General features: G+C 32.5%; 2 protein-coding genes across 5 annotated transcripts in view; both read left to right on the top strand.

Annotated features, from left to right (window-relative positions):
- The window catches only part of LOC122635628, a 110,017-nt gene that overhangs the window by 71,101 nt on the left and 12,834 nt on the right, over positions 1 to 26,082 (top strand). For 3 of the 4 annotated variants that reach the window (XM_043826037.1, XM_043826039.1, XM_043826038.1), the window contains 2 exons: positions 4,634 to 4,857; positions 20,279 to 20,423. In XM_043826037.1, coding sequence (XP_043681972.1) covers positions 4,634 to 4,857; positions 20,279 to 20,423 — 369 coding nt within the window. Of the gene's footprint in view, positions 1 to 4,247; positions 4,351 to 4,633; positions 4,858 to 20,278; positions 20,424 to 26,082 lie in introns of those variants that run through there. The other variant, XM_043826040.1, reaches the window with a different exon arrangement.
- On the top strand, positions 12,155 to 14,478 carry LOC122635633 (kielin/chordin-like protein). Its single transcript, XM_043826063.1, has 7 exons — positions 12,155 to 12,361; positions 12,747 to 12,987; positions 13,167 to 13,273; positions 13,392 to 13,511; positions 13,595 to 13,744; positions 13,829 to 13,876; positions 14,043 to 14,478. Exons 1-7 carry the CDS (start codon positions 12,274 to 12,276, stop codon positions 14,174 to 14,176), a joined length of 888 nt encoding a protein of 295 aa, XP_043681998.1. The 5' UTR covers positions 12,155 to 12,273; the 3' UTR covers positions 14,177 to 14,478.

Genomic DNA, 26,082 nt, shown 5'->3' with positions numbered 1-26,082 from the left:
GAAGAAGAAGAAGAGAAAGAAGAATAAGAAGAACTAAGATACAGATAAAATCGATCGCGTCGTCTCGCGAAAGAAAACTTTCTTGGCGTGGAGCTCCTTCGAGTGCTTAGAGGAAAGTGCTCAGAACTTAATACGGTCGGTTGGCGCTCAGTCGAGCCATGCTACGTTCGAAGAGAGTAATATTGATCGACGAAGGGGGCTTACGTAGTCCCAGGAAAGAAAGAGAAGATAGATAGATAGGTAGATAGATAGATAGATAGAGAAAGAGAGAGAGAGAGAGAGAAAATAAGGGAGGGTCACATCGAAGGGTGGCACGAACTGAGAGGGACTACTTGCTTGCCAGAAAGAGTATATGTGTAGGAGAGAGAAAAAGTGATAGAGAGGGGAGAAAGAGAGAGAGAAAGAGAGAGAGAGAGAGAGAGAGAGAGAGAGAAGAGAGAACAGAGCCACATGAGGAAAAAGATTTCCCTCAAGGTTTTCCAACACGACTTTTTCGTCAAACTTTCGACTCTTCTTTCGAAGGTCTTCATTCAAAGCATACAAATTCAGGAACGAGTATGTTTCTTCTTGAAAAAGTCAAGCCGATACCGATCTTATCTCCTATTTCACTTTGATGAAATTTTTCATGATTCTATCAGTTCAGATATAAAATCTGTGATAGTTGGAAAAATCGAGATTGGGACTTCGTTCTTGTTTCTTTTCTTCTTTCTTTTTCTTCCTTCTGTTTTGTATTTTTGTAACGAAATAGTCTTGTCCTCTATGTTATATACTTAAGTATGTATTCTCGTATGTATTATGTGTACGTATTATGTATCGAAAATCGGTAAAAGAGTTTTGGCCCACATAGGGAGTAAGTAAAACATAGGTTCTGATTCAGCAGCTGTGTTTTTCCACTCTTTCGAAAAACTATAGCGTTAGACCCATCACTATCGTTACTACGAAATAAGAGGAAACTTTTCAATACAGTTTTGTTCCTTGTTCTTCTTCCTTTTGGTCCCGTCGTTTTTTCTCTCCCTTTCTCTCTTGTTCTTTTCTCGACCAGTCTCGTAACATGCTTTTTACCTTTCAACTGGTACCGCGTTGGACCAGGAGCGCTCCAAAGAATTTTCGCATCGTGGAATCCTCGATCTTCAATTTTGCTTCAATCCGGAAGAAGCAACGTGTTCTTTTACAAGTTCGATCGAATGGAAAAATTAATTCTTTTTTTTTTTCTTTTCTCTTCATTTTTTTTTTATTTCCTTTACTTTATTCTTTTCTTTCTTCTTTACGTAAAATTAAAATCCTTCGCGTAATCCTAGATATAATTGAGGGACTTTGAATTCGTGAATTTTCCTAGATCAATCATTTATTATCGTCGTTCCATTACGAATTTTTTTTTATTTTTTAATAAATCATATCGATTTTAGGTGCATCCTAAGTTTCATTAGACTTTTGCGGATTAAATACTTTTTAAATTAAGTTTTTCGAGACATTTTATTGTTGCCTTCTGTTGTTTCTTTTCTGTTTGTTTTCGTTTTCTTCTTACTTTTTTCCTATTTCTTTTTTTTTCTCTTCTTCTCGAAACACATGCATACGAATAATTTTTCTTTTACACCCTCTGTTATCTTATATAATCGTTTGTGAAAAAATTTCAGAAGAAATACTCGGCTTATCTTTATTACGATGAAAAATCACTTTCGACACGCGAAAGTATCGTGAGCATATATATATATATATATATATATATATATATATATATATTTTAATTTTCTTTTTATACTTTCTTTTTATTTCAATTTTTTTTTCGAAATCTGCAATTACATGTTTCATGATTTAGAAAAAAATTTCTTTATATAGGTCATTGCCCATCTACGTATTAATTAACCATGTTTTAAATTCGATTTAAAAGAAAAATAGTAGATTCCTCTTTCTCTCTCTATCTCTCTCTATATCTCTCTTATCTTGTTGAATTCAGTAGACCGGTATTAATCGTAGATGCACGAAGAGATCCAAGCAGAGATCCATTATCTCTCGACGATGCACGAATCAATCGGTTACCAATCGATCGGATAATTCGACTCAGCTTGCCAACAAGCAAACTTGAACGTTAGGCATCGACGTCTGGTACACTTGAACGAATCGACAAATCGACGAATTTATTTCCGCTAGCGAGGATGACTAATTCGTGACTAATTTTGAGTTATTCTCTTTTCCTTTTGCTAGTTTATTTCGTAGATCGTTTGGAGGATATTACATACAAGTAATAATATAATTAGAAAACTTTATATCATTGTACTTTTAAATACTATTTAATATACATTAGATAATCACGATAATTAATTCATAATTCTATAATATTCGAACGTACAATTTAATTATTATTATTATTTTTTTTTTTGTAATAAACGTAATTACGAGAACGAAGATAATTACGAAAAATAATTTATAATTGTTCGAAATACTGCAGAATTTTTATTTTTAAATACAATTTAATATATGCACAGATAAAGACAAGTAAGTAAATTGATACTTGCGTTTATATAAGTAAAAAATCATATATAAGAAAGAAAATTATAAAATTATAATATATTAGTATTTTTGTAAACTCAAAAAACTTGAATTATAATTTTACATTATAACTATTTTTTTCATTCATTTTCTTTCATTCATATATATATATCGAACTTTGTAGACACGGTAAAATCTAATACCAACCAGTTTTTCTCTCTCTCTCTTTTTTCTCTCTTTCTTTCATATTCGGTAACAGCATCGTTACTTTCCTATTGCGTGTTTTCGAATCTATTAAATAAATTCATTCGCGAGAACTCGAAAATCGTTCGATTTCTATTGGAATTTCAAACGTGCCACAGATGCGCGATGTTATATATATATATATATCACATAATGTAAAAAAAAATTAAAGAAAAAATAAAAAGAGAGATAGATAAACGATCGCTAACAAATCCAATGTACTATTTCTTTTTTACGAGAAATTTAAAAAATACATTCGAGAGCTGAAAAAAAGATAGGAAATGAAACAAAATCAAATTTATAAAATTTATATAGGTATAACATTAAAAAAAAAAACCTTGATTGTATATATTTTTATCGAATTTTCCATAACAAGTCTATATTATGTGTGTATATATCTATTAATTAAAATCTTTAGAGAATAACTTTGAATATGTCGGAAATAGCATTGGTGCACTTTGGATATATGTTTCATCCTATAAGTATCATATACATAGATACATAAATGTATACATAAATACATACATAGATAGATATGTACATAGAATATATAGGTACGTTTGGAAACAACAGACGAGAACTAAGTAATTTTGCTGTCGGCAGTATACCGAAGCGCGAGGAGGATACGTAGAGACAAATATCCAAAGTTGCGAGCGCGGTTCGTTCTACTCTTGTGTAGTATTATGGCTACCGCGAACCTCGCAATGCCTCATATTCCACCTAAATTGCACCGAAATGATGTTACCTAACATGAATGAAATGCATTCGTTCAATTGTTTTTCTCACTTTATGCAGGGACAGAGAAAGAGAGAGAGAGAGAGAGAGAGAAAGGGAGAGGGAGGAAAAGAGGAAGAGAAAGCAATAATTTCATCTTAATTGAAACTCGTATGTCGGATAATTAATTCATATAACTAAAAGAAAAATTAAATTTAAATAAAAAAATAAATTTATAAAAAAAATAATTTTAATTATAAAAAAAATATACATAGGTATTTCAATCGGAAAAATTGTGATTATTTAATCTGCAAAATTTTATAATTTTATTTCGTATTTTCGTTTGGTTTCTTTTTGATTTGTATTAGTCGTAAACGATTTTGCAAAACAAGCTTATGATATTGTTATAGATAAATAATAAAAAGATATACAATAGAAAGATTCCGAGAATCCTGTATATTATTTTGTTTTGTTGATGTTCTCGTATGAGTTTTCGTGCGTACATCTTATGAGTAATTTTGCCAGGAAAATTTTTATCATTTAATTTGTATAATAATATAATTTTATTTTTTGTTTTCATTTGATTTCTTTCTCATATGTAGTGATCGTAAATGATATTGCAAAACAAGCTCACGATATTGTTATAGATAAACAATAAGAAGATATACAATAGAAAAATTCTAAGAATTCGGTATGTTATCTTGTTTTGTTTATGTTCTCGTATACGTCTTGGTGTGTATGTCCTATGAGTAATGTTTCTAGGAATTCGACCTCGACAATATCATTCGAATGAAAAGGATAAGCTCAGTCGTATTTCATTATTCGTTGGAGTAACATCGTAGGAAAGTGTATTCCTTATATTTCTCTCTTATAAAATCTTCTAAGGATTATTACAAAATTTTACATGTACGTACGTATTCGAGATTAATTACGCGTATTACATTATATATAAATATATATATTCGATGTGGATCAAAAGGTTTTTTAAGATAATTTTTCACGAGACTTTTCAGATTGATCTTTGTTTAAATTGTAAAACTATAGTGTGAGCCTAGAAACGTTTAGAATATATACCTATGTATATACAATACATATATTTTATATATATATATATATATATATATATATATTATTTATTATAGTGAAATCATACGAAATTATTTTGTGTTTCTTTTTCGGATTGTTCCAGATCAGATAAGCGATATTTGTAAAAGGAATTTCATGCAAGATCTCTATAGAAAAATAGATGGTGCCGTTTTAACGTCTAAACATGAACGAGATCTCGATTGTGCCATCACCTTTCAAACGCACAGCATCCTTCAGCGTTTCATGCTACGATTCGACCAACTTCAATTGGATTGTAACGATCATCTTTACATTTACGATGGCGCACATGCGGTTGGCAGTTACAAGGTAATGTTTTAATAATGCCTATGCAATAATAATAATAATAATAATAATAATAATAATAATAATTATTATTATTATTATTATTATTATAACAATAATCATTTCGTACAAAACGATCTAATTTATCCCGTTTACGAGCGCTACGATATTCGTCGAATTAATGAAATTTTCAAAATGATTATATAACATACTTACGTAATTTGCTGAATAAATTATTTTATATTACAGTAATCGCTACGAATAGATCATACGTGATATGTCGTTTTCAAAATATATCTCTTTTTAGTACATTATTATTAATTAAAAAAAAATCGATATCGAAAAGTCGATGAGGATTATGAAACTCGATATTGAATTTATAAATCGTTTTAAAAACTAATTCTCTTTGAAATATTACCAGAAAAGAAAATTATTAATATCGATGCGACATACGAAATCGATCGAAACTTTATATTTTTCGAAATAAGCAAGCCGAAGATCTCCTATTTTGATCATCTCGATCCCATAATAGAAATTAGGTCAAGATATTTAGAATAGTATCGCATAAAGTATAAATGTTAGGTAAAATAATTCTATCTGTCATTTTATTATTAGATGTTCTTCAATCTAAACATTCTAACTCGTTATCGGATAGTTATATATTTCAAACTATTTTCGATACACAAACACACATACACACACATATATATATACGTATATATAATATTTTTTCTCAGCTCATCAGTTCAATTTCGATCCAGGAAGCCATACACATTTTTGCGATACTCGTGATGATTAATGAGCCAGGAAGCATCTCGTATTTTTTGATTTCGATCGATGTGTTCCCTAGACACGTAATTACCGTAATCGATCAAACACCCTCTGTTCCTCTCTCTCTCTCTCTTTCTCTCTCTACCCCTCTCTTACACTAATTGCAAAAGGAACGACGTTATTATTTTTTTCTCGTTATTCTTTATACACAGACACGCATATATACATACATACATATATATATATATATATCTTAAAAAATGCGATATTAATAAATAATAGTAATGATAATAATATAAGGATGTATTGTAATGACGAAGATATTACATAAAATTTATCTTTGATGGTAAGGGGGTTAGGGTGTATTACCTTGGAAGAGGATTGGAGGGGAGGATGAGGATGAAGGTGAGGGTGGGGGTGCGGGTAAGTTAAACTAGAGAAAGAAGGATGGATAGGACCGAAGAATTTACCCTTCGTATGGCCCAACGAGATTATATTTTAATGTATTCCAACATTATAAATTCCAAGCATGGCGTGGACCGGACAAGGATGGTGGAAACTTGCTCCATTAATCAAGATTCGTTTCTTAGCGTAGAATAGAAAGAGTGAGAGAGATAAAAGGAGACAAAAAGAGAGGAAGAAAAAGAGAGAGAGAGAGAAAAAGAGAGAGAGAGTTTATTTTCGACGTTTTTCTTCCATCCACCAGCATCACCGGATTCGTGTCACATTTTTCTTTTCTTTCTCTTTTTCATTATTTTTATTATTATTTTTATTTTTATAGTCGAAGATAAATATCTCATTTTTGATTTCTTAATTTTTGTTCTTATCTTTTTATACCAATTAAAATCGTTATTAAAAATATTTTCGATATTCAGAATGTTCTATTTTTTTCTTTCGTCTCATTTAACTACAATTCTTTATTTTTATGGCTAGATCGTATGATTATAATATTTTTTACGAGCTATGTATGCTTATATTATTTTGTATATTTATATATATATATATATATATATATATATATATATATATATATTGCGAAAGTACACGACACGATGCAGTTGCAATTTTTCATGTACCGTGCAGTTGAAGAAAAACAAATAGTCCGAGGTACAATTAGCGGAATATCCGAGCAGGTTAAATTACTCTTTTCGCTTTTCTGGCACGTAGAATTCTGTCCACGGGTTTTGGTTGGTGCATATAACGTTAACGCGAATACAACAACAAATGTATACGTTTCTACCTATCTCTGTCATTCGTATAAGAAAAAGAAGGAAAGAAGGAAGGAAGGAAGGAAGGAAGGAAGGAAGAAATGAAAAGAAGAAAAAAGCAAAAAACAAGAGAGAGAGACCGAGAGCAGAAGCAAAAGAGAGAGAAAGAGAGAAAGTGCGGACATACGGTACAGCACGAAGAGCAATGTAATTTTGCATAATGGCGGTTTAACTTTAATCTTTTTTATGGTCTACTTAATGGCCCGTTAAGCCTGCCTCTGCGCTTCGTCCTCTTATTTTTCTCTCTGTGAACATGCCAAAAAACCTCCCTCTTTCGTCCTCGTCTTCGTTCCTTCATTTTTCCACTTCCCTCCCCCACTCTCTCTCTCTCTCTATCTCTCTCTCTCTCGCTTTCTTGCTCTCTTGAGCATACACATAAACACAGAGAGAGAGATACACAGTCGCACTATCACGAAGGTTTAGCAGGAGAAAATTTGTTGGTCTCGTATTATTCGATTTTTTCAATTTGAGGTGAAAAGTTTTCATCGGGGATGAAACGTTTGGGGAAACCACACACGGACGGGTTCTCTCGCGGGGGTGGGTGGATGGATGGGTGGGTGGGTGGGCGCGCGCGCACACACACGACGCAAGAGACACGCCTGTCCTTGGTAGTAGTGAAATCATGGCCGCAATCAAATTCACGTGCTCGAGTTGGAACTGTAACTTGATCGATGCCGTTCGAGAGATTGACTCATCGGTGGAGGAATGGCCGAGTGCCGGACAATCCATACTCGTCGATCGAGATTAATTACAGCATTCCTGCAGTCGATGAAATTCGAGAGTGTGAGAGTGAACGTGAGCGAGAGAGAGAATGTGATTACATCGTTACACGTTACAGACCCGCGATTAATTCATTTCTTTCTCTCTCTTTCTTTTCCTCTCTTTTTTCGTTTCCTCTACGTCGTTCGAGATCTACAATGATAAAGACGTCGATATAATTCTCTCTACAATCGATTTTTTAAATAACTCGTTGTTACAATCAATTAGAAGCTTTCCTTTAATTTGTCCTATCGATTTTAACTTCACTCGAGTCAGAGAAGGAAAGAGATAGAGAAAGATAGAGAGAGAGAGAGAGAGAGAGAGAGACAGAGAGAGAGAGAGAGAGAGAGAGAGAGAGAAGACAATTGTTTTACTTTTCCCAATTAAAACAGTGTCTTCCCTTTTGGTTTTATTTTTCTTTTCTTTTCTTTTTCTTTCTTCCTTTCTTCCTTTCCTACTTTGCACCGTTCCAAATTTTTTCACGAGGGTTCTCTCGTCGAGTTCTTTTTTATTCTTTTTTTTTTCATTATTTTTTTCTTTTCTCTTTCTCCTTTTTTCTTCTCTTCCAAATTAATTATTCAAATAGTTCGAAGAAAGTTACATTTTATTATTCTCCGTGGTAGTAGGAGGAGTGACGCGCAAAAATTACGCGAAGAAATACGATCGAGCAAGTTGTCGCATGCTGGTGAAAGAAAAGAGAACAGACAAGAAAAGAGAAAGATAGACAGAAAGAGAGAGAGAGGGAAAGAGAGAGAGAGAGAGTGAGAGAAAGAGAGAGGAAGATAGAATATTGTCCACAACTTTCTTCGTGTCTTTCCTCCTCGTCATTCCACTTGCTTCCGAGCGTTTCCCCAACTTCTTGAATTAAACTTCACCGTAGAAGTTTCGAAGATGTGGTGAGTGCGTCTGTGAGTTAAAGAGAGAGAGAGAGAGAGAGAGAGAGAGAGAGAGAGAGAGAGAGAGAGAGAGAAAGAGAGAGAGAGAGAGAGATAAAGGGTAAGAGAAATAGAGATAGAGATAGAGAATGACTGAGTGAGTGAGTGAGCGAGTGAATGAATGAGTGTGTGGGAGAAAGAGAGAGAGAGAGAGAGAGAGAGAGAGTGAGAAGATTGGTGTCATCGTGTAGTACGAAACATGCTTCGTCGAACGTTGTTGGTGCTTACATCGTATACCCCATTCGTAGAAGTTGTAACAACACTGTAGCAGCGTGCTATTACTTAAGCCAGCTAGCTCGAGTAATTGAATCAGATACTCGCGAGTGAACTCGCGTCTAGGGGTTTGTTCGTTATCTGCCTATTAAGGACGCGCAGCTATCCGTTTGCTCGGTGGTGTTAGGTCGATTAATAAATTAGTACGTATGTATTGTACCTACCTACCTACCTACTTTGACTTTGTGTCGGATGGTTAGCTTAATACTAAGAACATTGTTATAGGAGATAGTTTTGTTTTTCTTATACGTCTTTTACGAAGTAATTAATAATCGTTCAAATAGATCAAGTCAATTAGATTTTTAATAAGAGTTCTATAAGATTTTTGTTTTTGTTAGGGATTACTCTCTTTTTTTTTTTTTTTGATTTTAAATAGTAATGTATGACTTAGAAAGGATTTTTCTATCGAAGATTAATTTTCTATTTTAAGATTTCTATAAAATTTAACAACTTGACCGATATATTTTTTACGATCGAATATATGAAACGAATCGAAGATGTGGCTGCAGATGTATCTAGAGAGATCGAAATATTACGAAGCTAGGGAACAGAGATCGGACCACCAGCATCTGCAGCAGTAGCAGCAGCAGTAGCAGCAATACCAGTACGAGTAGTAGTAGCAGCAGCATCTATTTTGTCGGTAACGGGAAATGATAACGACGACTTAAACTTCCTTACGTTGCGATATCGCACCTGGAGAATTTGTGCAGAGCGCTTACCGCGAAGGAATTTCGCAAGTTCGTAGAAGCTGCAAGAGCAGTCTGCAAGCTGCTGCTGCTGCTTCGGAGATGGCAAAGAAGGAAGACCTAGACTTTATATACATATATTATGTATATATATATATATATATATATATATATATATGTACGCATATGTATGCGTGTATACGTGAAAACTTAGCGTTCGCCGAGGCCGTTAAACATTGTTGTATTAAGTTGACCGAATTTATGTTGGTCGCTCCGACCAACCGTTTCCCCTCAAACTCGATTCTTTACTTTGCCAATATATTCTCCGTAGGAGCCGCAAAATGCTATTCCAAAGTTTTCGTACTCTAGTTGCTCTAGGGTCTCTAGATCTTCCATAGAGAAGAATTCTTCTTCTTCTTCATTCACAAAGACTTTCGTCTTATAGAATATTTGACGTCCTTTTAGTTCGTTACGTTTCAATCGGAACTAATTCGTTTCGATAGTTTCCCATTGGAATACGTTTTCGAGAAATTTTTCATTTTTTCTTTCTTTCTTTCCCTTCGTATTTTTCTTTATTTTTTATTTCTTATTTTTTCATCGTTAATGCGGAAAATATGTATCTAATTTTTGTTATGTTATCAATCACGATAGATTTTCAAGGACGCGTGAAGAAAAAGTTTTTTGAAAGGGTTCTTGCTACATTTTCTTCTTTAAAAAAAAATCCTTTCTTTCTTTTTTTTCTTTTTTATTTTTTAAAGGACGGATCACCGTCACGCGGAACGATATCGTGAGTCCTTTGTGAGTTTTATCCTCGTATAAGATTTTGTATATATACTATATATATATTTTTATATATAAATGTATATATACATATATATATATATACACGTATACTCTCTCTCTCTTTCTCTGTTCTTTTTCTGTTCTCGTGTCATCGGATTCCCATAAACCGGCCTATCGCTTCGCTCCCTTTGTCATCGTCCGCACTTTCACGCGTTCTCGTTCTTGCCTTCTCGATAAAATCGTATTTCCATTCTATACTTTGATCATCGATATGAGAAAAGCTTTCGATATAGTTTCATATATTTTGTCTCTTTTCTTTTTTTCATTTTTGACGAATAACTAAAAGATATATGTATATAAAATTTTTAACGATGACGAAATTATTATTTACATTATCGTTTAATTTTATTTTTATATTTTATATCCGTATTATTTCATTATCATCTAATATTATTTAATTATTATATAATAATATTATCTATAGCAAAATTAACTAATTTGTGAATTCACTATTATATAATTAGCTCTTATTTTCTCGTGGAAATATTTAGATATTGATAGGCGTATCGATTAATAAAGATGAAATATGCTATTTCTAGAATGATAAGAAATTATTATCAGATCGTAAAATACTCTTAATTGTGAAAAACAAACGTAGTAAACAACGTATCTATATTAGAGATTAAAATTAAAAGATTATATAAAGGATTGAATTTATTCGAGTACACATATAACATTTTTATCATACGAGAATAATCCGAAGATAGTCATCGTCGAATATCTGAAAAATTATTTCGAAATTTTTTATATTCGTTTCTATCGAATATATATGCATATAAATAAAATACATAAATACATATACGAATATATATATACGTGAGGATGATATCGATCATGAAATTAATCTTAAAATTCGCTGCATATTTGTTTACATTGATTAATAAAAAACTCTCATGCTATTTGTATCAATCGTTCAATCGTTCGAAGTAATGGAGTATTCGAAGAAAAAAGACTCGTCAATAATTGATTGAAAATAACTTCTGCTTTTTTCTTGTTCTTCTTTTTTATTCTATTTTCTTTTTCTTTCGTTTTCCACATTAATTTACAATATCTATGACTTTGAATAATTATAATAATTACGAAAAAACAAATTGTTAAAACATGACGTAAGCCAACACATTTTTTACAAATTTTTTATTTTTGTCGAATGCACGATTTATACAAATGAATTGAATTAAATCGATCATTTGTTTAATCAACGTTCGAAATTGATCGATAATCCATTAAATATTTTTCGAAAAAAACATTTTAATAATATGTATGAAAAGAAAGTATTACATAAAAGAGAAAGATATTTAAATTTCGTAGAAATCATTAATCTTTAAATTGATTTATACGATTTAGTTAATGATTTCGATATATCCATCGATAATCATAAGTTATCTTTTTCAAGGTTTTGAATTAGAAAAAATAAAGATAATGTCAAGTGTTCCCGATATTTCCTCTCTCTTTCTTTTTCCCTCTCCCTCTCTCTATCTCTTACTCTTTCTTTGTCTTTTCATTCACCCTCGTATATTCACAACACAGACATACATGCAATATCTATATATGTATATGTATAGAGAGAGAAAGAAAGAAAGTTAGAAAGAAAGAAAGAGCAAGTAAAGGTTTTCTACACATACATGAAAAACTTCGTCTAACAGCTGATAAAACAAACGATTGGTCGTCCACTTTTATTCTGCTCGAGTTCCCTCGTTTAACACTCACACATATATATATATCCACTCACACACACGCACATATACACATATATAAACCCACTCTCGTGCAACAAGCACACAACCCACACACATTTATGTACCTCTTTGTCGTTTCTCCTTCTCGTACGTAATAGAGATCGTTCGAAAGTATAAAAGATACGAGGTAGACGACGAACGAGGTTGAGTTTTCGCGAGATTCTCAATCATGACGACGCGCTGTGATTTTCGTTTTCTCATTGAGAAATGTGCATTTCTCTTTCTCGTTATTATCGTTTCCACTTACGCGAAGAAAGGTGAGTAAACTATGAAAGGAGTATCATCTGAATATCCGAACGTAGGAGTGAATAAAAAAATTAATTTTATTAGTTTTTACTTACTTTTTTTTTTACTTTATTTACTCTTCTTTTTCATACTTTGTTTCTTAACTTTTATTATATTTTTTTTTCTTTCTTTATTAATTTCTTTTATAGTTTCTTCGAGAATAGATTTATCGATTCTTTTTTCTCTCTATATCTCGATAGCTACATTCTATTTATAATTATTTCTCGGAAGATTATCTCGATTTTTGTAAGATTGAAAAATTTATTTGCATTAAAGAAAAAAAAGCAAGAGTTGTTATATATTATCATATATTAATTTCGAACAAAAGGTTATTTCTTAAATTTTGTTTATTCGAAGCATGCGATCAATCGAATTGTTCTGGACCATTGAAATATTACGAAAGTTTGGGTTGCAAGCCCGTTTATGCGAACAAATCTGATTGTTGTGCTGTTCGATATAATTGCGATCATCTTAAATTAAGATCTAAGAATAAGTGTTACGTGAATGGCAAAGAATATTCGATCAGAGAAAAATTGAAAGAAGAAGATAGAAATGCTTGCGATGTAGGTTGTTTCTGCGCGGAAGGAAGTGATGGGATGTAAGTAAACGACAAAAAGAAATTATTTCTCTTTGTTATTTCAATATTCAATGATATTATTCATCGAATTATATGATCGATACGAATTTCTTTAGAGCGAGTATCGATTCCGAAAGATACGATCTGTTTTTTCACTTTTTTTCTTTGTTTCTTTTTTATTTATTTTCATTTATTTTCAGTGCTTCGTTTAGATGTGCCATAGTCGATTGTCCTCGTATTAGGTATCCTTTAAATTGTTATTTAAAACATTCACCAAGTCAATGTTGTGGCGGACCAAAAGTTTGTCGTGAGTTTATTATATATATTTTAAGTTATCCGAAGAAGGGTGAAACGTGCTCGTGTGTTTCGTAATGACATTATGATTTTTAATTGAAATTCGATTTGCCTTTTTTTATTTTATATAGTTGATGATATAAAACAAAGACCGAAGTGCAATGTAAGCGGTGAAATTTATTACGACGGTGAACGTTTCGTAGTAGATTCTGATCCTGATTTAAGGTGTTATTGTCAACCTGGTTACCAAGGTGAGAAAGAGAAAAAAAAAAAGAAAAAGAGAAACGAAGACAAAGTTTCAACAATACAATTATTAACATCGATATTTTTTAAGGAAAGAACGTCGAACCTTTTTGCAAGAAACCAAATCGTCCTTATTGTAGTCAAGATTTTCGCAATCCTCGTGTTGTTTATGAAAATTGTGCACCGGTTTATTATTATGGTCAATCACTTCACAAGGATTGTAATTTTTCTACGAGATGTCGTGAGTAAAAAATATATCTGGTGTAATAATTAATTCGATAAGGTATATCCGAATGAAAACTTTAATGTTCGATCGTTTCGACAGAAAATGCCAATGACACTGTCATTCGTGATGTTGGACCAGGCAGGGACGGTACGATAATTCATTTCTTTTTTATTAATTCCTTTCCATTAATTACGATTTTATTCTTTGTCAAAAGAAAAATTTTTACTATTGAAATGTCTTATATATTGAAGATAAAAAAGAAAAAAAAAGATACGATACGATTTCTCGATTGATCATTTCTAATATATTTCAGAGTCCTTGATGTGTATGTTTGGTAATTTGAAAATGCATGTCGGTGATAAATTGAGTCAACCAGTTAATACTTTCCGTCCTATGAAATGTTTGTGCGAAGTACCACCAGTGGTAACATGTCAATATGAAGTATAAACGATTCGAGAAAGATATATTTAATTATAATTAAACGAAAAAAAGGATCCATTCTCTATGATCGCTCGAAAAACTAAAAGAAATGAATAATTGTTACTTGTTAATTATGTATGTGAAAATGTTTTCGACGTGGTACTTATGAAATGAAAAAAAGAAAAGAAACAATTAAAAAGTAAAAAGAATGATGGTTAAATGTTAATTTAACAATAATGATTTCTATTATAAGTTTTAACATTTTTGTGATACGATTATATCAAAGTACGTAAGTACTATTACGAATAGAATAATTGCTCTACGTTTAACAGCCTTCTCTCTCTCTCTCTCTCTCTCTCTCTCTCTCTCTCTCTTTCTTTCTCTCTTACTCCCTCTCTCTTTAAAAATGCTTAAAGTTTTTCGTTATCATTCGAGAACAGAACGAGTAAGACGACGACTCTGTTATCGCACGTTTAACGAAGAGAAAAAATAGTTTCCAACTTTCTTTCCAAGTAGACACGAATTGTCGTTGTGTGTGTATGTGCGCGCGTGTGTGGGTGAGACCAAGTACTTTGAAAAGTTTCCAAACTGACAAAGTATTCTCTCAACATGTAAATATTAATTTGGAAATATTATCACAAAGAAAAGAGAAGCGAAAAGAATCGAATTCGTCTGAAACTATTTTTCCTTTTTTTTTTTTATTATTTTATTAATTTCTCTTTGCAAAATGATAAAGAGAGGGAGAGAGAGAAAGAGAGAGAGAGAGAGAGAGAGAGAGAGAGAGAGAGAGAGAGAAGAAAATCGCAAGACTTATTATAAGGTAGCCCATTAATATGCATCATTAGCATTATCTGTACTTTGATACTTAACTTTATCTTTTTTTCCCCCTTTTTTAAAAAAAAGATATTAGAAACCTTAGAATTTGTCTGTTTTTTTTCTCTATCCCCTTCTCTTTCTTTTATTTTTTAACCTTTTTTCCCTTCTCACCCTTCAATCCTCGTCTTTATAGCCCATCAGCTCGATATCGATCGATCCTTTATCGCGATACCCTACTTTCTTTTTCATGCGTTTATTCCTTCCTTCATTCATTCATTCATTCATTCATTCATCCATTCATTCATTTTTCTATTCTTTTATTATTTTATTCTATTTCATTTTATTTTATTTTATTTTTTTCGAAGGGTTCCTGGAAAGAACTTAATCGAGCTTTCTTTTAATTCCTCGATTCTCCTTTATCTTTCGCTCTCTTTTTTTACTTTCATTTATTTCGTTTCTTTTTTCTATTTCTTTTACTTCTTTTTTTTTTTTTTTTGATTCTTTTCCTCGAAAAAGGATTTGAAGCATTCTACCTATCGATTTTATTATCTTCCTATGCGCTATTATTTTCAAGGAATTTTCGAACGAGAAGATTTCGCCTCGTTGAATCATGTTCGTTCTAAAAGCATAACGTTTCATGGCCCATTAAAATGTAGTAATTAATTTTGTAATTTCAACACCGATTTGCGGGTATATTGTTGAACGCTTTTCCAATTACATACATACATGTTTACGTTTCCATCTCTCTCTCTCTCTCTCTCTCTCTCTCTCTCTCTCTCTCTCTGTCTTTCTCTCTTGTTATTTCTCATTTAAACTTTTCGAAAACGCTTATTCACGACAAGTTTAATTATTCTCATAATAAATAATTAGAAAATTGTCAAAGAAATTTTTTACTTTAATACGTTAATTACATTGATAAATGCTCATTGATATCATTTAGTTATAGAATGAAAAGTAATACGTTTATTCATATTGGGTTATTCTTTTTTCGAGAAGAAGTTGATCTTTATGTGATCTTTTTGTGATCACCTTTGGTGAGAAGAGAGAAACAGAGAGAGAGAGAGAGAGAGAAAAGGAGAGAAAGAGAAAAAGAAAAAGAAAAAGAGAGAGATAGAGAGAAAGAGAGAGTACCTGTAAATTCAGTTTCTAGTGCTCTTTGCTGGCCTACAACGCCATTAAGTAGTACTTCACGTGTATCGTGCACGTTCGAGAGAAACGATAGAAGGGTTGAAGAATAAGATGAAGAGAGACAGGAAGAACGGGTAGGAAATACCGTACACAAGAAACGTACCCTGTATCTACCTTGCTTGCTTGCTTGCTTGCTTAGTTTCTTGCTTGCTTGCTTCCTTGCTTACTTGCTTGCTTTCTTGCTTGCTTGCTTGCCTATCTATATCGTAGAGTCTTCTTTATATGGCCTCTTACGTAAACGATAAATCGGTGATATTAAGTTCCCTTTAAAATACTCGAGTAATAGGAAATATTTTACGATCTTAAGTTATTAAGACGAAATATTGTAATTCCGATTTTTTGTTTTTGTAAATAAAGTATTTAATGTATTTAAAAAAAAAAATTTTTCTTTTAAATCTTTATCGTGACGTATAGTATGGATTATGAAATGGATTATAAATATAAATGGCAAATACGAATACTCTTTTTAAATCGATCGTATTATATATTACACGAGGAAGACTTTTTCAAGTTCTTTTTTTCGTTTAGATTTAAATGCTTCATTTAAAAAAGAAAAGATCATTCTCATAGAAGTCTAAGTTTCATTGAAATTATTTCCCTTAAAAATCTATTAGTTTATTGATTGTATTCTTATTTCTTTATTTTGTTTGAGGAATAGTTAAACTCGTAGAGATCGATAGATGATCTTTTTTCTTTCCTTTCCTTTTTTTTTCTTTTTTTTTTTTTTTGAGATATTCATCGAGTATTTTGAAAAGTATCAACTCGAAAGGATGCATTAGCTTACGAATGACTTTTCTAAAAGTTAAGAAAGTCGATCTATCCATAATTCATGCTTGTCTTGACGATAAACTAAACTCCGGATACTAATTTTCTTCAGCTCTGCTCAAAAACGTCGGTCGAGTTTCATCGGGCATAGAAAAGAGAGGATAGAAGTAGTAAAGGAGTGGAACAGAGAGAAGTCATGAAGAGAGTAGAGGAGAGGAAAGAAACCGCGAGATGCAATTATGATAAACGTGAGAGCCTCTTCCGAGAGCCTTTCAAGAGGTACAAAGGCATACAAAAGTAAAGAACATCGAGTAAAGTATACAGTTCAAGTATACAAGGAAAATATCGATAAGATCTGTTTGATAATCGATCGATCGAAAATAGTCGTCTTTCTTTCTTGCTTTTCCTATTTTTTTTTCTCTTTCCTTTCCTTTTTTTCTTTTTCCTTTATTTTACCTTTAATTCGATTCTACGTGATTTCGCATTGTTATATTAACATTAGCTTAAAGCTACGTAGATGAATAATTAATCGAATTATAATATACTTGATCGATATTAATTGCAAGTATGTTTAAAGAGAAAGAGAGGGAAAGGGTGAGTGAGAAAAAGAGCAGAATAATCGTGATAATATTTTTAAAACGTCCTTTCCAAAACGTTACCCCCGTTTCCGGTCAGTTTATTGTATGAAATCGTTCTGCATAATTCAACGAGAAGTTAAAATTATTATTTTCCTTTTATTTCATTCTCACTCTCTCTCTCTCTCTCTCTCTCTCTCTCTCTCTCTCTCTCTCTCTCTCTTTCTTTCTCTTTCTCTTTCTCTTTTTCATTCACTGCGAAACTGCAAATATCGTGAGAGTTTATAGCTTCGCAAACTAAACGGTCCTTCATTATTTCACCGAGCAATTTCTCGAAAGCTTAATTACTCGTTACCCGACTAAACCATTTTTTTTTGTTTTGTTTCTTTTACTGTTTTATTCCTTTTATTATTTCTTTTTTTTTATTTTCTTATTCTTTTCTTTTCTTTTATGGCGGCTCGTTGTATTAGTTCTTTTTATCGACTCGATTAACCAAACGATTAGACGGTATAAGTATGTACACATCGTTGTGACCCTTTTATACGCCGAGATAAATTGTCTCGAACGCTTCTGAATACCTTTGAACGGCTATGGTCTCAACAAATGGAAACAGGGGTAGTTTATCGATTTGCGTCGAGGGTTGATTCACCGTTGGAAAGGGGCCTTTCACCCTAACGCGCGTTAGCTTTCTTCCTTGTCTCTTTCCTCTACTCTCTTTCTATCTATCCATCTATCTATCTATCTATCTATCTATCTTTTATATACACGCACATAGGTGTGTATATATATATATATATATATATATATATATCTTTCTTTCTATCTATCTTTTATTGGTCTTTTGGGATCGAAGAATAAAATAAAGGAATCAAAGAAGAAAATGTAACAAATTGATCTATCAAATCTCATATATTTCCCTATCTTTCATTTTTATCCGTTTTTTGAATAAAGAAAAAAAAATTAATAAATTTAGAGCTCAGAAATTAGAATAAAAATGTTTGCGATATACTATACTATTCATGTGACTTAGAGTAAATAAAAATATTAAAAAATTAGATATTAGGCAATTGAGAAATAGAGTGAGATTATCTTCGACAATTTTCGGATAATATAATATAATAATGTAATATTATGTATGTATATCTTATCTCGTGGCATCCTTTCCAGGTCTCTTCTTTTCTTTTTCACTATATATCTAGTTCTTTCCAATTTTGTTCCCCTTATCCTTCGTAGATAAGGGAAGAAACCTTCTTCTCTCTCTCTCTCTCTCTCTCTCTCTCTCTCTCTCTCTCTCTCTCTCTCTTTTACTATTCTCGACATTTTTACTTTAGGAAAAGATCATCCCTTTGTCGGAGAGAGAATAGAAATTCAACGTACGGCATGGTGACATTCTAAATCTTCCCTTTAATCGCTAGCATAGTATGCTTGAAAATAACTCGAAATTGCAAGAGTAAGAGTGTGTATAGGTGTGTATGTATGTGAGAAAGAGAGAGAAAGAGAGAAAGAAAGAGGTGATAAGTCGTGTGGGATTAAAATCGTTTAGTTTCGTTGGCAAATCTTCCTGCTGTATAGTATACGTACATAGTACGAACGTGAGAGATAAAAAGAGACAGAAATATATGGTGATTATATATACATATATATATATTTATTTATTTATTTATATATATATACATACACATACGTCGTATGTATATGAATATATATATTGTTAGTATTTGGTGTTAGGATTTTCCACGCATCTATGTATTTCGGACTAATTATTTTGGCTTGTTCGATGCAGTCGACTATTAGGCAGGTATACCATATATGCACTCTCTCTCTCTCTCTCTCTCTCTCTCTCTCTCTCTCTCTCTCTCTCTCTCTCTCTCTCTCTTTATGTATGTGTACGCATATGTTTTAAGCTGTAAAAGGTCATATGTTTGCGTGGGAGGGTGGAGGGGTAATTAAATATAGATTATCCGCTCCGGGCTTAGCAGCTCGCTCGCACTAATTGGGGCGGCAAGAAGACAGTTATTAAGTGAGCCAGGACGTAGCGGCTAATATTTCGTGATAACGAAGGTACCTTTGGTGGGCAAAAAAGAAAAAAAAAAACAAAAATGAAAGAAAAAAAAATTAAAAAAATGAAACAGATGGATAAAGAAAAAGGGAGTCGAAGAGGGACCGAGAGAAAGAGAGACGAAAAAAAGTGACTCGAAATGATTAAAATTACGTCGGAAAATTTAAGTGAGAGTATTTCTTTCGTTTATTTTTCACGTTGAATAAGTTATTCCTAATCTATCTATATTTATATCATGTTATTAATTATCGTACTTTTTATTTAATACGTGCTTTTTCTCTGAGAAATTTGCTGTTTCGATCAGTTATGATATATACGTATTTGCATATCTATCAGATGCCATCGAATGTTATTCTTTTTATTGAATCTATGTTTTTATTATTAATAAATGTTATATATCTATCTATTGTATTAATACTTATAATATTTCACACACACACACACATATATATATATATATATCTTTAAATTATTCTTCAGAGAAGATCGTCGTTGAATCATGGCGAGGAGATACTCTCTCGAAATAAATTCATTTCGTTGGGACGAAACGGGATGGTGAAAACCGTAGCGCTCGTAAATCTAAAGTTTTGGATTTAAGAGAAAAAGAGAGAGAGAGAGAGAGAAAGAGAGACACGTTGTTGCATCTCTATTTCTCTCTTTTTTCTTCACACCACGTATGCACGAGAACGTGTACTGACGAATACCTACGTTTCTTTTGTTCTCTAGGCTGACCTGTCCTGCAGAAACACGAAGCACAGCGTTGGTGCGATTTATACGCGTACGAACTTCGTGACGTTGAAATACGTCACCGACGCCTGGGGCACCAACATGAATGGCTTCCGGCTCGTCATCACTGCCGTCAAGGATCCCAGTGAGTATTCGATCTGCCATTAGAGAGCATCCTGTACCTCGTAGATTCGAAATTATCATTTATTCTGATCTGATATTCAGCTTCATTAAACCTATGAGGATCAATCGAAGTTTTCCAGAGATGCTTTCGAAAAGCTTCGTCCTTTTTAATTCTAATCCCCCATTGATTCTGTTTTTTTTTTCACTTTATCTTTTTCTTTTCGTTTTCTCTTTTTTCTTTTTTGTTTTCCACTAGACCGATCGATCGATCGAATTGCTCTTTTGTTTTCCCCATCCTAAAAGATTTCATACGACGAGGAAACGTTATTAACACAGGGTTGGCTGTTATAAATTCATCGGAAAAATTTCCATCAATTGATAATAATAATAGTAATAATAGTAATAATAATTAATAGTAATAATAATAGCAATAATATTAATAGTAATGATGATAATGATAATTGGTATGGGACATGAGGTCTTCACGTAATTGCTTCGTCTTTTCAGATAATCTTGTACTCGAAGATGAAACGTTTAAATATCTTTTGATAATTAAACGAATTCTCAAGAGAATTGAAACTCTTTTGATATTTTAATATTTCTACAGACATTTGTATGATTGGATTATTTATCTATCATTAATTATTGAAAATTTTTTATTGTCGTTTGTCGAACTCATCGAATCGAAGTTATTAATATTTGGGGGTTAGATTAATCTACCACGTTCGCGCGATCGCTTTTGAATTAGCACGGTACTAAACATCGCGTCAAACATCCAGAACCATCGTCGGAATCTCGCGAACGATTCAATTACCAGACCACCATGTTCCATATACATACGTACAAGTTACTACCAGCATATGCTACACGGATTTTACCTCCGAACTATTCGTAGGCATCACGTCTGCAAACAATTTCATTAATTACTCGTGCTTGTCATAATGACGAATACGTCTCCGATTCGTTGAAAGTAATAAAACGAAATATTAAAGATTGAAATATTAATTTCTTTGTTTTTCTAATGTAATCGTCCAAAATACGCATTTTTTTATTGATACTGTTACTGCGGTAAATAAAAGTGCAACGAGTTAGATGCTATTAGAGATACATCGGCGGAAATATTTTTATTTTGAAATAAAATTTTCAAAAAGCATTCATTTTTTATTGATACTATATGTACGGGAGGTAAAAGTACAACGAGTTAGATGGTATTAGAAATATATCGATGGAAATATTTTTATTTTGAAACAAAATTGTAAAAAAGTGCATTTCTTATTGATACGATATCTGCGAGAAATAAAAGTGCAACGAGTTGGTTGTTATTAGAAATATATCGGTGGAAATATTTTTATTTTACAATGGAATTGTACAAAATGCATTTTTTACGATTGCAAGAGATAAAAGTGTCAACGAGTTAGATATTATTAGAATTGTTTTTAGCGGTGATATTTTCATTTAATAAAATAAAAAAAAAAATGAAGAAAAGAGAAATTGTAAGAATGCATTGTTACAAAATAAAATATATCTTGGTATTTTTCATACGATCTTATCGTTCCAACTGTAGGGAAAAGTTCAACTATAGGTATTCACATATCGATTTCGATGCAGCAACGAAAGCATTCGTTTTTCCTCCTTTCAATATCGCGCTTTCACGTCGCTTTTACTCGCTTCCTGGATACGTTGCTATCATTCACGGACAGCGGATAGAATTCAGGGCCGTATCAATCCCGAATCCGTTTGCACACGTTATGCGCATCGAAATAGTTCGGAATCGATTGCACGACAAATTTCATTCGTTCGTCGACTCGACAACGAAAAAATCTTTAAAGCTTTGGCGAAAGAAAGAAAGAAGAGAGTAGAAAAGAAAGGAAAAAGAGAATAAAAGATACGCGAATCGGTTGGTTTCAAGATTTGATTTTAATTTTTTTTTTTTCTTCTTTCTCTCTTTTCTTTGTTCTTTTTTTCTTTTGAACGAATTTCGTTAGAAAGATCATTTGTAAGAGAGATTCGAACGAACAAAAAAATGAAAAGAGATAGAGAGAGTACGTGAAATTTTGGGCACGCGAAAGAAAAGGAGAATAGGAGATAAAGAGAGAGATAGAGATAGAGATAGAGATAGACAGGGAGGGAAAGAGAAAGATAGAAACACAGGCTCACTCGTCGAGTTATTCTCCAACGAAGCGTGATTTCCCAGACTTCGTTCTAGCAGACGTGGACGTGGAAAATAACCAGCTTCGTGGTAATAACGCGTGCAGAACGTAGCAGGAGTTCGTTGGCTGCTTGGAGTCTGGGATTTTGGGCTCGGCACAAAGGATGAATGCGTGGTAATACGTCGACTGCACTCGTTAGAAACTACGGAAGCTTGCGACATATGTGGGTGTGTGTCTATGTGTATGCGTATGTGTATGTGTACGAGAAAGAAAGAGATAGAATCTTTCGAAATCTCTGATTTTATTCGACAAAAGTGATCTTCAAACTTCATTGATTACCAAGTAAATTTATTTAAAAAAAGAGATCCTCTCTATCTCTCTTTTTTTTTCTTTTTATAGAGAGAAAAAGAAAGAGATAAAATAGATAGATAGATAGATAGATAGATAGAATGTTTCGAAATCTCTGATTTTTTTTCGATAAAAATGATCTTCGAACTACATTGATTATCGAGATAAATTTATTTTTTTAAAAATTCTCTTTGTCATTTTTTTGAGAAAAAAGAGAAAAAAGAAAGAGAGAGAGAGAAAGAGAGAGAATAAAAGAACAAGTAAGGATTAAGAGAGAAAGATAGATAAGTAATAGTGATATAGGAATGAGACAGACGAGATGCGATCGAATCGAGATAGCAGTCCGACATGCTTGATCCTGAAGAGCGATTTCAAGGATTCCGAAGGGATATCCTTAGAGTATAGGGTACCTTAGCTCGACTTAATTGACTCCGCCCCTATAGGGATTATCCTTGGGTTTCGGTTTGCAGCTCCTAATCCTGACATTAAAGTCAATCCTCTTCTCGTCGTTCGTGCGCCAGCTACTACCTATGGACGATCCACGATAGTAAAACGTCGTCGTACGGATGGATCACTTTGACCTATCCCACTCGATATATACATATGTATTTGGGTCATTACATACAGAACTAATTAATCCTAAAGTTTCGATCATTAATACTTTTACATTTATTTCTTGCTTTTCTATCTTACAAATTTGTTTTCGTCATTTACTTTATCTATCTATCTCTCTATCTCTCTCTTTCTCTCATCGAAAATTTGTCGAATAAGTTGAAAACAAAAAATTTGATTGATCTTGATTAGTATTGGAAATAATTTTGAAATTTTATTTCATACGTATTTTATTTTATTTTTTCTTCTTCTTCTTCTTCTTTTTCTATTCTTTTCTTTTCTTTTTTTTTTTTTTTTTCGTAACACAATTTCGTCTAACATCGTTTAAATATCTTTCATCGAAATTTATGTCGAAACAAAGTGTAAGAGTAATTGTTTTCGACTATTGTTGAAGGAATTTTATTTCCCACATTTTTTTCGACGAATTCCATCTACCTATTTCTCTCTTTGTCCCTGAATCCTTTCATTGAAACGAGATATTCATCAGAAGATCGTTCATTGAACGGAGGAGAATTAGGGTGAGATGGAGATGGGGGTTGGAAAATGGTGGGGATAATTTCCATATGGATGTTTCTCACACAAGTACATCGATTCTCTCTCGGCATTCAGATTTCACTCTTCATACAGCAAAAGATCTTCTATCTCTATCTATCTCTCTATCTCTCTCTCTCTCTCTCTCTCTCTTTTAAGTTTCTCCTCCATTCCACGAACACGCTACAGAATTTCCTGGTATAAGCAAATAATGTGTTTATGCATTTACACGATGCCTTCGTAATACGAACCATCACCGGTTACGGTGTTCCATCCGACGAAATTTGCTGTTAGAAGTCTTCATGTAATTTTGTATTATACTACCCACTATCGTTAGCTAATTAGAACTGTAATTGCTATTACGTTATTAACATGTCGATCAAATTATCATCATGATTTTGTACGATGCAAAAATGAGTAGCCATCCTATCGTACGTTTCTTTTTTCCTTTTTTTTTCTTTTTCTTGATTTTTCTTTCTTTATTATTCTGAGCGAAGTCGAGCTCTTTTTGAAAATCTCAACGGAGAGAAAGGACGTTTCTGGTCTTTTTCTTTTCTTTTTTTTTTTCCTTTTTTTTCTGTTTCTCTTTTCGTTGTTGTTATTTTTCCAGAGATTTTGGAGAAACGAGAGTCGAATATAAATTTTTATCTCTCGGCGTATATCTCTTATCGCGCGTTGGTTTGTCTTTTCTCATGGCCGGGCAATTTAATTTGTAATAAAAATAGAAGGAGAGAGGAAGAGAGAGAGAGAGAGAGAGAGAAAAAGAGAGAGAGGAAAGATAAAAATAAATATAAAAATCATTAGCGAATTACGTACTTAGCGTGCCGTCGAATTTGACCTAGCGATAAAGAAAAGTTTTAAGAGAGAAAAGAAGGAAAAAAAATAAGAGAAAGAGAAGGACAGGAAGCTTCTCGAAGTGACGAACACGAAGGGTGTGCATACATCATTGTGTTGAAATTTCCTTCCGTTCTTTTCTGACACTTTTACGAGAACCTATACTTTTTCTTTTTTATTATTTCCCGACTTATAAAAACGAAAGAAAAAAATATGTCCTGGTAGAATCAGAGCTAAAGAAATATTTGAAAATATTGTTATAACGTTTAGGATACAAGTATTAAGGAAAATCTTGTTCGTTATTACGATCATTCATTAATAAAATCAATGAAAGTATTACTGATTACGAATGCAATTAAATAGATAAATAACTCTCTCTCTCTTTCTCTCCATAAATCTATTCATAGTAAATTCTTCTAGTTATTATCATAGATTAACGTCTCATAGTTTCTCATCGACATATTATTATCCTAAACGTCACTACTCCTACGAAGTTTCCTTCGAGTATACTCGAGACACATGCTAACTTCTACACGCGAATCTACGATCAACTTTGACGACGGATTATTCGCCAGGTTGAAGGATAAAAGTAAGAAATTTAGGTCAGAATAGTGAGAGAAGTGAGCTCGGTCGAATATGTATGTATGTATGTATGTATGTATGTATGTATGTACATATGTATACATACATACATACGATATGTATGTATGTATGTTAAGTCGAATCGATTCTTCGAAAATTTCGTCTTTCATATCTTTTTCATCCCCTTTCCTTCTTCTCGTGGGAGAACGAACAAAGAAGGAAAAAAAAAGAAAGAGAAGAAAAACGTAAGAGATCACTATACGTAGCATCGCGTTGTTGTATATATTTATATCGTTGATGTAAATTTTATTCCTTTAAAATCCCGTATAAATCTTTTTTTATGAGAAATAAAAAAAAATAAAAAAGCAAAAAATAAAAAATAAAGAAGGAAAGAAGTTTCATGTATATTGATATGAGAATTTTAACGGGAGTATCGTAAGCATAGATTAACTTTTATGAATAGATAAAACGTATGAGATATATAGATAAATATATTACTCCGAATACTCGTTTTAAAAGCGAATGTATCGATGAGACAGGATTATCCATGTACGAACGATTAATTAATGAAATTAGCCAACGCTTCGGTGGTTGTACAGTTTGATTATTCGACGAATTCGCTTC

Source organism: Vespula pensylvanica, chromosome 18 (genome assembly GCF_014466175.1).
Source record: "Vespula pensylvanica isolate Volc-1 chromosome 18, ASM1446617v1, whole genome shotgun sequence".
NCBI lineage: Eukaryota > Metazoa > Arthropoda > Insecta > Hymenoptera > Vespidae > Vespula > Vespula pensylvanica.
Note: the sequence above shows the minus strand (reverse complement) of the source record. Positions and strands in the feature narration are given on the sequence as shown.